The sequence below is a fragment of the Portunus trituberculatus genome, chromosome 44 (genome assembly GCF_017591435.1).
Source record: "Portunus trituberculatus isolate SZX2019 chromosome 44, ASM1759143v1, whole genome shotgun sequence".
In the NCBI taxonomy this organism is placed as follows: Eukaryota; Metazoa; Arthropoda; class Malacostraca; order Decapoda; family Portunidae; genus Portunus; species Portunus trituberculatus.
In genome coordinates, this window is record NC_059298.1 from 23,652,840 (window position 1) to 23,665,339 (window position 12,500).

The 12,500-nt window shown below is 45.8% G+C and overlaps 1 protein-coding gene across 1 annotated transcript in view; it reads left to right on the forward strand.

Moving 5' to 3' along the window:
• Positions 1–10,043, forward strand: part of LOC123518558 (sine oculis-binding protein homolog) — a 238,463-nt gene extending 228,420 nt beyond the window's left edge. Inside the window, 4 exon segments of the mRNA XM_045279408.1 lie at positions 1,092–1,368; positions 6,381–6,543; positions 7,670–8,495; positions 8,498–10,043. Of these exon segments, the coding sequence (XP_045135343.1) occupies positions 1,092–1,368; positions 6,381–6,543; positions 7,670–8,495; positions 8,498–9,240 (2,009 nt within the window). The 3' untranslated portion in view covers positions 9,241–10,043.
• Positions 10,044–12,500: the final 2,457 nt, after the last annotated feature.

The window sequence follows — 12,500 nt, forward strand, 5'->3', positions numbered from 1 at the left end:
AATTCCACACCTACTAAACAGCCATGTACATCAGAACTACGTAAGTATCCCACACCTACCAGACCTACATACCTGCTACCTACATTCTACGCTATTTGTATCTTTAGTTACACTTGTAACACAGCCATTTAATTATCTTTGTGGCTTAAGGAGAAGGTTAGCTTGGGTTTCCTCTACTTGTTTCTTTCTCGAATGTGTGAGTTTCTCCGTGTGTGTGTGTGTGTGTGTGTGTGTGTGTGTGTGTGTGTAATTCACTGTTTGATCTGTTGCAGTCTCTGACGAGACAGCCAGATGTTACCCTACGGAACGAGCTCAGAGCTCATTGTTTCCGATCTTGGGATAGGCCTGAGACCAGGCACACACACACACCGGGACAACAAGGTCACAACTCCTCGATTTACATCCTGTACCTACTCACTGCTATAATAGGTGAACAGGGGCTACACGTGAAAGGAGACACACCCAAATATCTCCACCCGGCCGGAGAATCGAATCCCGGTCCTCTGGCTTGTGAAGCCAGCGCTCTAACCACTGAGCTACTGGGCCGTGTGTGTGTGTGTGTGTGTGTGTGTGTGTGTGTGTGTGTGTGTGTGTGTGTTGTTTGTTTACTCCGCTTTTTTTTTTTTTTGTTGTTTTATTTAGTTACTTATTAATTATTTATGTGTTTCTTCTTTTTTTTCTTTTATCTATCTAGGCTCTGGTTTCAAATCGTATAAAATGACACTTAGACTCTCGCCAGTTTATTTACATATATATTGCCAATTAGAATGAAGAAGAACAAGAACAAGAACAAGAACAAGAACAAGAACAAGAAGAAATGTTCAACCTAATACAAAAATATGAGAAAAAAGAGAAAATGCACTCTTACACCAAATAAACAAAACCGCATGGAAACTAAGATATACCCTAGAAAAAATAAACAAATAAATATATGAATAAATGAACAAATCCATACCCCGTACATCTTAGCATAGTTTACTTCCACCCCAGCACATTCCAGCACATTCCAGCTCTGTATGCTAACATCAACACCACACCACAACACCACCAGTCCTCGCCACCATGCTAACCTTATCAATTCTTCTCCACAGACAGCGGTGGCGGCAATGCAAGTGGGACGACTGGGCTGGTGCTGTGCTCGTGGTGTGGGCGTGTGTGCGGCAGCGGCAGTAATGGGCAGCGAGGGGGCAGCGCCTTCCAGCTCTCCACCACCAGCGGGGAGCTTCACTTCTGCTCCGAGGTCTGCTTCACCCAGTGCCGCCGCGCCTCCTTCAAGAAGAGCAAAGTGTGTGACTGGTGCCGTCACGTGAGGCCCACCGTCACCTATGTGGACTTCACCGACGGAGACCATCAGTTGCAGTTCTGTAGGTGAGCAAGGGAGTCGTGAAGGAGGAACAGACAGCAGCAGATATGTTGGTCCTTGTTTGTGATGACAGTGGAGTGAAAGGATAAAAAAAAGTCAGAAGGGACGCCAATAACTGCATCTCTGTAGTGGAGCAAAGGGATAGTAAAGGAAGAACAGACAGCAGCAGATTTGTTGATCCTTGTTTGTGGAGTCTGTGCAGTGAAAGGAATAGAAAGAGGAGAGGGTCAGAAGGAAAGCAAACGACTGCATCTCTGTAGGTGGGCAAAAGGGTCGTAAAGGAGGAATGAACAGCAGCTGATCTGTTGGTCCTTGTTTGTGATGACCGTGCAGTGAAAGGAAGAGGGAGAGGAAGGTGGGGAGGAAGGCCATCAGCAATATTTCCGTAGTTGATTAAGAGATGATAAGGGAGGAACGAATAGCGGTAGACAGTTTGCCCTTTGCTTGTGACAACTGTATGGCTGCTAACTAAAGTGCAGAGAAAAAGAAGGATCACGGGGAATGAAGAAACCATCAGCTGTTCTATAGATAAAACGCACACAAAGGAAGGACAAACAGCAGCAGATTTGTTAGGCCTTCTTTGTAGCAAGTGGCGTGCAGTGAAAGGAATGATAGGAGATGGCTCAGGAGGGAGATGAAGGACAAAGGTGAATGATCAAATATAGAAGGAGAAAGAATATAGAACTAAATGTGAAAACAGCTTGTGAGACTACTCCTACTTCAACGAGAGAGAGAGAGAGAGAGAGAGAGAGAGAGAGAGAGAGAATAATGATACCAACACCTCGTAACCTTTCTCTAACTGTACTTTCACGTAACAGTGTGAAGGAAACGTATTGTCGAAGTGAAAGTGGAAATATCAGAGTATGTAACGTTGTAACTGTATGAGCACCGTTTAATTGACACCCCTGGAGAATATTGCTTTACGCATCAAGATGGGGGGGGAGGAGAAGGAGGAGGAGGAGGGAAGAAGAAAGACAGCGGGAGTTATCGAGTGCGAGTAATGAAGGAACAGCAGCGTGGAGAGGAAACAGGAGTGGTGAAGGAGGGGGTAGAAATTACATGTAGGCTTATCAACTTCTCAGTCATTAGCAATTTAGCACATCCCTCCCTCAAACTCTCTCTCCCTCCTTCCCTCTCTCTCTCCCTCTCATTTTGCACACGTCTGACATACTAACAACCAACAGAGCGAGAAGTTCAGAGATAAATATAGATACTTTTATACATGAGCAGTGGTGTTAGTGGTGGTGGTGGTGGTGGTGGTGGTGACGGCAGTAGTGACGGCGATACTGTTTGTGCAGCGATAACTGGGTGGCTGGAAGTGATCTGATCCCGAGTGCTGAGTATGTTTGTTGCTCGAGTTAGGATCTAATGCCCTTGTAGAGGATTTTGTACTGTATAGCCTTGGAGAGAGAGAGAGAGAGAGAGAGAGAGAGAGAGAGAGAGAGAGAGAGAGAGAGAGAGAGAGAGAGAGAGAGAGAAGCAATGTGAAACAAATCGAAATCTAGTTTACACACAAAAACAAACAACACACACACACACACACACACACACACACACACACACACACACACACACACACACACAACACAACATTTTATTTCCTCGTGTGTGTGTGTGTGTGTGTGTGTGTGTGTGTGTGTGTGTGTGTGTGTGTGTGTGTGTGTGTGTGTGTGTGTGTGTGACAACGAAGGAGGTATAGAGAAGGAGGAGGAAAAAGAAGAAAAGAATGAGAACAAGAGAAAAAAAGAAAAGAGAAGATGAGAATTAAGGACGTGGTGTGAAAACAATGAAAACAAAAAGATGAAGGGAGATAAGGAGAATCAAGAGAAAATAATACAAAGAAGGAATGTTAGCAGAGTAAGAAGGAAGAGGAGGAGGAGGAGGAGGAGGAGGAGGAGGAGGAGACACATGAGGACAGGAAGCCCCTTCACTACCTTAGGTAAACAGTGCGTTCCGTATAAGACCAGTTAGTGTTTCACCTTGTTAGGATTTGTCGGCGGCTCCACAAACTTATAATGCTGAGTGCTGCGTTCTCCTGGTGGTAGTAGTGTAGTAGTAATAGTAGTAGTTGTTGTTGTTGTTGTAGTAGTAGAAGCAGAGATAGCAATGCAGGAATAGGAATAAGGTTTGTAATGGTAGTAGTAGTAGTAGTAGTAGTAGTAGTAGTAGTAGTTGTTGTTGTTGTTGTTGTTGTTGTTCTTGTTGTTGTTGTAGTTGTTGTTGTTCTTGTTGTTGTTGTAGTTGTTGTTGTTCTTGTTGTTGTTGTAGTTGTTGTTGTTGTTGTTGTTGTTGTTGTTGTTGTTGTTGTTGTTGTTCTTGTTCTTGTTGTTGTTGTAGTTGTTGTTGTTGTTGTTGTTGTTGTTGTTGTTGTAGTAGCAGTAGTAGTAGAAATAGTAGCAGCAGCAGCAGCAGTAGTAGTAGTAGTAGTAGTAGTAGTAGTAGTAGTAGTAGTATCAACTCAACACAACTTTCCAGACAACTAACCCCTTTTCTTCTTCAGTGTTACTCAACTTTCTCTCTCTCTCTTTTACATTGAACAACATCAGTCTGTTCTTTACTTATAATTTAAATTGGAAGCTTCATATTCTGTCCAACACTAATGCAAGAGTTAACCAGTTCTCGCAATCATTCCTATCTTTCTCTGGTAAACTCTGGAACTCCCTACATGCTTCTGTATTTCCATCTTCCTATGACTTTACTTTATGTTAGAGGGAGGTTTCAAGACATTTATCCCTTTCCCTTAGTTAACTCTCTCGGATCGGCACAGCTTCTGGCATTCCAAGTGTGCCTTTTTTTTAACTCTTTCTTTTGCCCTTGACCAGCTTTCCTTCCTACATAAAGTAGTAATAGTAGTAGTAGTAGTAGTAGTAGTAGTAGTAGTAACAGTAGTAGTAGTAACAGTAGTAGTAGTAGTAGTAGTAGTAGTAACAGTAGCAATAGTAGTAGTAGTAGTAGTAGTAACAGTAGCAATAGTAGTAGTAGTAATAGTAACAGTAGTAGTAGTAGTAGTAGTAGTAGTAGTAGTAGTAGTCGTAGTAGTAGTAGTAGTAATAGTAACAATAGCAATAATAGTAGTAGCAACAACAGGTATCGTTGAAATACTAGTAGTCCCAGTACCAATAATAGTACCAGCATGCAGCTTCACCAGTATCAACTCCAGCACAACAACACAACACAAGGCACAAAGGCACGTCAACATTTTTCCCCTCCTGCCGAAGCTTAAGTCAGCGCCGGTCACCGAACACCTTGACTCTCCCCGGAGGTCATTACCAGTTGCTCATTTGCAGGTTTAATTGAATATGTAAACCAAGATGCCCTCGTCAGATTTTAATTATTTTGATTCCGGGGCTTCACTCGCTTTGTTACAATTAGAAAAGCGTACTTTATTAATGCTGACTTCTCGTGTTTCCTGCCGGCGGATCGTAGGCATCAACACCCGCTAGAGACACTGAGAGAGAGAGAGAGAGAGAGAGAGAGAGAGAGAGAGAGTAAAAGCCAGGCAAAATCTCTGGCACTGCGGCACTACAGGGCAAGATTAACACCATTGGAGGGGGACGCAGCGCTCAGGTGTACTAAATGAAAACTGTGTGTGTGTGTGTGTGTGTGTGTGTGTGTGTGTGTGTGTGTGTGTGTGTGTTTGACTAGTAGAAAACATGACTTGAGTATTCCTTGATTTACAACTTTTTTTTTTTCGTGTGTATGTATGTATGTATGTGATTTGCTCCATTTATGAGAGAGAGAGAGAGAGAGAGAGAGAGAGAGAGAGAGAGAGAGAGAGAGAGAGAGTCATACACCACCATTATTTAGGGCAGCGGGGGTCCAAGTGACAAGCCATGGTGAGGCAATGGTGCGTGTGAGGAGTAGTGGTATCTGATGTCCTTAGTGTGAGTGTGTCTCGTGTGATGGTATTGTATCTGTGTGTATATTTATGTATCTCTTGCTTGCAACACACACACACACACACACACACACACACACACACACACACACACAGTGGGTAGAGAACCGGGGTTCGATTCCCCGGCCGGGTGGAGATATTTGGGTGTGTCTCCTTTCACGTGTAGCCCCTGTTCACCTAGCAGTGAGTAGGTACGGGATGTAAATCGAGGAGTTGTGACCTTGTTGTCCCGGTGTGTGGTGTGTGCCTGGTCTCAGGCCTATCTGAAGATCGGAAATAATGAGCTCTGAGCTCGTTCCGTAGGGTAACGTCTGGCTGTCTCGTCAGAGACTGCAGCAGATCAAACAGTGAAACACACACACACACACAGTAGTAGTAGTAGCAGTTGTAGTAGTAGTAATCGTTTATTGACAAAAATTAGAGTTTACAATTATTACAGAAAAAACCTAAATTAACTTTCTGTCCAACTTGAATTAAAGACAGAAAATCTAATAACATGTAGAGGGCTATGTATAACTTGACCATCAAAAACAAATTACAGAAATAACAAAAATAAAACACACACACACACACACACACACAGATGTAGACCCACATTTTCTGAAGTACAAGTACCACATTATACTTTCTGCATCGATGTGCCTCCAAGTTATTTTCATTTTGTTATCGCATCAATTAATCATGATCTTATATTGTAATCATTGCCACAGTCTAGCTAGTTGGTTAATTTGTTCAGTTAGTTTGATATTTTTTTTTTCACTACAAATAGCTAATATCTGATAGCCACACTATATACCACTCACCGATCAAGGTCAATGTAGTCCAAAGTCTTTTCTTTCAACCCTTGGAAAGACGAGTTAAAAAGAAAAAAAATCACGAAAAGAATCAGATCTCAAGAACACTAACAATCTAACACACACCCATCGAATTACAGAATAACATCCGAAGAGTAATTACAAAATGAAAGTGGATCCCAATCATAACAATATAACAATAGAACAAATCCTCTATTGGGCAGAAAGAAAGGCATTAACAGCAAGGCATACACACTTTACTCAATTACAAGATGACACACTTACCCATACGCAACCATCCTAATGCCTCCTATTGCCCTGACAGCGACAAGTGCCTCAACCAGTACAAGATGCAGATATTTTGCCGCGAGACGGAGGCCCACCTGCAGATGCACCCTCACCTCAACGACCTGAAGCCAGCCACCTCCAGCGGCCTCATCACCCCAGACCTGTGGCTGCGGGACTGCTCTCAGAAGGGCAACGAATCGGTGAGAGAGAGAGAGAGAGAGAGAGAGAGAGAGAGAGAGAGAGAGAGAGAGAGAGAGAGAGAGAGAGAGAGAGAGAGAGAGAGAGAGAGAGAGAGTGTGTGTGTGTGTGTGTGTGTGTGTGTGTAGATGTAGAATCCTTATCAAACTATCCCTAGAATCTTGTAAATAACTGTAAAAAAAAAAAAAGAAACCCTGTTAACTTCCCCTAGAGCATGTTGATAGTAGTCGGGTAAGACGGCGAAGTGTTTGAGAGGGCAGTTTATAATCCTGGCAGTCCATCCCCTCCTCTCCAGTGACCTACACACATAGCACATCCTTCGCTGAACACTCCGCCTTTACTACATTGGAAACTTTAATTGGAAATTCAGTATCGCTTCTCGTGTTGCATCAGCTTGTTCATGATTCCAAGTGTTTTGAATAGTCTTCCGCCCCGTGATTCTGATGCTGATCCTTTCATACAGAGGCCTCGTGTGTGTGCTGGGGAGGGGACGGGAAGCCTCCACTATCACACTGTATTATTAAATGGGAGGGAATTCATTGGCTTCTCCTTCATCATCTCCCCTCCCCCTCCTGCTCCTCCTGCTCCTCGTTTTCACTCTTCCATTTTCTCGTTCGCCGTACAGCTGTGTTGAGGGTTCCTTTCCCTCTCGCCTCCCTGTGCCTTTGTAACTCTTTTTATGCGTTTATGTTTACCGTCCCCGCCGTCACGTGACATCACTTGTTGCTGCTAACTCCATTTTCCTTGTTCCCTGAGTGCTAACTACTGCTTTCCTCTTCGTGTTCGTTCTCGCTCTCGCTCTCTCTCCCTTTTCCATTCCCTTCAATGGTAAATGATATAATCAAGCATCAGTGAATGCACTAAAATTATTCACAATTTGTTCTGCCCCATATCCGTTGTTAATGCTTTAGAAATTCATTACTAGAGGGAGGTGCTGTCATCTCGTGTTTGTTTGTTTGATCTGCTGCAGTCTCTGACGTGTGTGTGTGTGTGTGTGTGTGTGTGTGTGTGTGTGTGTGTGTGTGTGTGTGTGTGTGTGTGTGTGTGTGTGTGTGTGTGTGTGTGTGTGTGTGTGTTAAAACTATTCTAAAAGATGCAACCTCCCCTCATCCTCCCTTCCCTCCGCAGGACACCCAGCTGGAGAATGAGGTGCAGGTGGGCTCCCCGGACTCGCCGCCCCGCCCGCCTTCAGCTGCCCTTGCCTCACCGGACCCCTCGGAGCCCGTCAATCTCACCACCACTCAGTCATCCCGTAACGACCCACGGGGCTCCTCTCCCCCCGCAAGGGCTTCCCCGCTGCCTTTAAGACAAGGCACCGCACGCCCAACAGAGACGCGCAGTCCTGCTCCGCCGCCCGCCCCTCGTTATGGTCGTCCAAGACTTCGAGACCGGCGTGAGGGCGGCAGGGACACAGGGCGCCCGCGGAACATGCGCTCCTCCATGCAGGTGACGCGCACAGCCCAGCCAGAGACAGAGCGGCAGGAGGAGCCAGTCAGAATGCCCACTATTCGAGTGAGGCAGCTGGAGGCGCAGCAGCAGGAGCCGGGGCCAGCAGGGGAGCGAGAATCAGCTCCAGCAGTGGAGGTGGGTGGTGAGGGCAGCGGAGACGGCTCCCCTCACCCCCCCGCCCAACCACCTGGACTGCCTTTAGGTGGCTTGGGAGGCGGACTAGGTGGATTATTACCTATTGTTGGCGGAGCGCCGCTGTTGCTGCCACACATGCTGCCGCCGGACCTTCCACGCACGCCTCTGCTGCCCCATTTGTTGCTGCAGCGTCCTGAACTTCTGCGTCCACCTCCAATTCGCCATCCATTACTGTCGGCGCCGCAGGCACCTGCCCCGCACCCTGCACCTCCCACAGCCGTCCCACCACCTCCTCCAGGACCACCAAAGACCCTCGGGGGATCCCTACTACCTCCCGTGACGGTGCTATTACCGTGTCCTCTACCTATCCCCATCCCATTCCTATACCAATACCAATACCTATCCCAGTGTCGCCTAGGAGTGAAGCTCCAGAAACTCGTTCCCAGGTGCAGAAGGAGTCCTCGGGGCGGCCACGCTCGGTGCCTAGGAAGGATGCAGCTCGGCCCGGCTCTGTCATAAACGGTCCCATGGGTGCATCCACCAGCTCTGCGGCCCCAGGCTGTCCAGGCCCCGTCCCACCTTTACCACCGCCGCCCAAGTCTTCCTCCTCGCCCTCCAGTGAAGGAGGGGAAAGGGGACCGCGGCCTGACCGTGAGCGCCGCAGCATCCTGCGCTACACTTCTGACGTGTACGAGATTAATGGGGTTTTCCTGCCTCGTGACTCTGCCTGGGACTCCCCAGAGCCGCTGCACTTGCGTCGCGCCCTGGTAGGGGAGACAGCCCAGGAGACCAGTGCTACTAGCGCCAGCTACGCCCTGCAGCAAGAGGTAGAATCCAAGAACCCTTCAGAAAGCCCCTCCCCGGAGCCCAGTGAAGACAACAAAGAGGCGCTAGCTGGCCTCACGCGGCGCAGAGAAGAGAACAGCACTGTCAGGAAGTTGCTCGGAGATGACGACGAAGATGTCGAGGAGCACAAAGAGGAAATCAAACCTGCGGACTCCACGGAAGCGGAAAGCGCCAGCCCACCCGCCCCCGCCGTGCCGCCAGCTAGGAAGAGGCCCCCGTCCGGCGAGCACGTACAACCCCTACCCAAGAAGAAGCACTTGCTAGTGTGACCCCAGCCGTCCCTCCGGCACCGAGGGGGACGCACCCGCAGAGCTCGGGCAGTTGACAACCATGGCGGACGCGGCGCCGGGCGGGGGCCTTAACTGTGGCTCTGCTGTCCCTTGCATCGTCACGCCCAGCAACTCCAGAACTAAGCAGTTACCCGTGGCCACGAGCTCCCCTGACGGTGATGCAGAACACAAGCTGGAGCAGGTCCCTCTAGAATGAAGCCAAAGAAACGTGTCCCCAGCGAGCAGCCTCGTACCGGCGGCGGACCGCGGCAGCTCAGGTGGTGAGCCCCTGGCTGGCCGCTGCCGCCGGGCTGCTCGCTGCAGTGTGCTGCTGCTGCTGCTGCTGCTGCTGCCGCCGCTGTTGCTGCTGCTGCTGCTGCTGCTGCCGCCGCTGCTGCTGCTCCTGCCGCCGCCCCTGTTGCTGCTGCAGTGTTCTCTGCATTGTACAATAAGCTTTCCTGTACTATAGTGTGACGTCATAGATGTTGATGTATATACAGTGATATATTCTTACGCCGCGTGTTATATGTTTTATGTTGATATTACATATGAATATATATATACATACAGACACTTGGACATACAAACAGACAGACAAACATATACTTTATGATTATACCATCTTGCCCTATCTTTTCATATGCCCTTTTTGTATTAATCTCTCTCTCTCTCTCTCTCTCTCTCTCTCTCTCTCTCTCTATACCATCTTGCCCTATCTTTTCATATGCCCTTTTTGTATTAATCTCTCTCTCTCTCTCTCTCTCTCTCTCTCTCTCTCTCTCTCTCTCTCTCTCTCTCTCTCTCTCTCTCTCTTCGTTCCTAAGCCATCTAGTCACTGGGGAGGGGAAAGGATAGGAGGGGATGGGAGGGAAGGAAAGGGTGGGAAGGGGAAAGAAGGATGAAAAAAGAAAAGGAAGAAAGAAAGAAAAGAAAACAATATGAAAAGTAGAAAAGGTGGAGGAAGGAGAAAGTAAAAAAGAAAAGGAGGAAGGAGAAAAGTAGAAAAAAAAAATAAGGAAGAAAAGGACGAGGAGTGACAAAATGTATGGGAGATAGAGAGGAAAAAAACAAAACAAAAAAACGAAGGTGACTCCTGAAGGATCCGCGACCGCCCCTTACTTGCCTGGGAACCCACATCTCCTGTACCGCCCACTGAATAAAGAATTACGGCACGGACCTAGCCTTTGTGTGACCTTTGACCCTGAACTCCCTCCCCCTCCACCTCTTCTTCCTCGTCCTTCTCTTGTTCTTAGTCTCTGGCATGGAGGACGAAGAGAAGAAGGAGGAGGAAGAGGAGGAAGAGGAAGAAAAGTATGTGTGTTCGGGAAATGGAGAGAGAGAGAGAGAGAGAGAGAGAGAGAGAGAGAGAGAGAGAGAGAGAGAGAGAGAGAGAGAGAGAGAGAGAGAGAGAGAAGGTAAATACAGTTCACACACATGAGATATATATATATATATATATATATATATATATATATATATATATATATATATATATATATATATATATATATATATATATATATATATATATATATAAAACATTCACAATATTTTACAAGTTTATTAAGACAACAGAAGCATTCATGTTAATCTTGAAGCATTACACTTACCCGGCAGGTTGGTCTTTAACCCTTCAGTGCTGTGACGCGTTTTCATATTCATTCTGCTTACCGTTTACTGATTTTATACAGCTTCAGAAACTTATGTGGGGATTAAATTATTGAAGATTCAGGCCATTAAGCTTCTGACCTTCATATACTCTTCCTAATGTAAATAAAATCGTCCAATCATACTCAAGCTCAGGGTAAAAATGCATCCTAGATCCTAGTACTGAAAGGGTTAATGGAGTCATGGAAATTAAGCAGGTTTTCAATATAGTGTTCATGATTCTAGTGATGCATGGTTAACAAGGATTCTACCGGTAGGACACCTTGAAAATGCTTCTTATTACGCGACAAAAATGTTTGATAATGTAAGACTCAGTGAAACCAAGGTAATAAGGGAAGCCAAGATGAGAGAGAAGAGCCTGCAGGGAAGAAACATAAAAAAGAGGTGAAGGTTCAGTTAAAAAAAAAAAATCTTTATATTTACCATCATTCTCAAACGTAAAGTAAGACCTTCATAAAAACACGTAATCAGAGACGATCAATTAATCTGATTTTAATATACTTCACTATACTGGAAAAAAAAATAGTAAATTAAGAACTCGATAATTAATTCGGAACCACTTGGAAGAAATGGACCGAAATATAAAGAACTGGATCTAAGCTTTGATGTGAGAATAAGACACCATGGCCCATATGCAAGCTTTACTTAACACAAAACTATGTACTTCTGAAACAAGTTTATGAATTGCCTTAGATAGTATAACAAACCAGAAGGTAAAAAGTATATCATAGGTATTATATCAAATGTCATAAATACACAGGTAAACCCACAGACTGTACAAAATACACACCTGGTCTGGTAGCCTGCTTTACCTCGACTGACTACTCCCACACCTGCAGCCCAGACGAAAACTTAACAAGCCAAAACTCAAAACCCGAATACTAAAACCAAACCAGCTAAACCATTTAACGAGATACAATTACACCTAACAACCAAACTATTACCTGTAGTTACATTTTTAACAAACTACAGTGAATTACAAAGTTATCATTACAAGCTTATTCCAGAACCGTAGCGGAACTGAGACAGGAACGAGAGAGTGAGAGAGAGCCATGCCAAGCCAAAGCACACGTCACTCACTAAACTCTCCAGCCAAAAGCATTAATAAAGAAGGGCAGCAGCTGTTACTCGTCTGTTACCTGCGTGGTCTGGCTTCCCCACGGCTTATAGTATTAGGTTTCAGTTAAATACAGAGACAAATGTTGCGAGTTAGTAAGGTTAGCCCAGTACTTCCCTTCCGCAACGACAGAACTGACACCAAAACACCAGGCGCCATCAACACCACTAAAACCTGTAAAAGCTAAGTAGCCCTTCTAAGGAGGTGACCTTATTTTATTTATTTTTTTTTTTCATGTAAATGGGAAAAACTGGCCACAGAAAGAATTAAAAAAAAAAAAAAATGCCCACTTAGTTGCCAGTCCAGTGCAGGTCCGAGAGAGTTAGGCAAAAGAAAGGGTCTGAAAGTCTCCCTCTGACATGAGTCCAGGTCAGAGGAAGATGGAAATACAGAGGCAAGAGCGGCGTTCCAGAATATGGGTAATGAGTCAACAGGCCTGCTTTGCCTCGATCAGTGAGTGGCCAGAAGTTCAGGA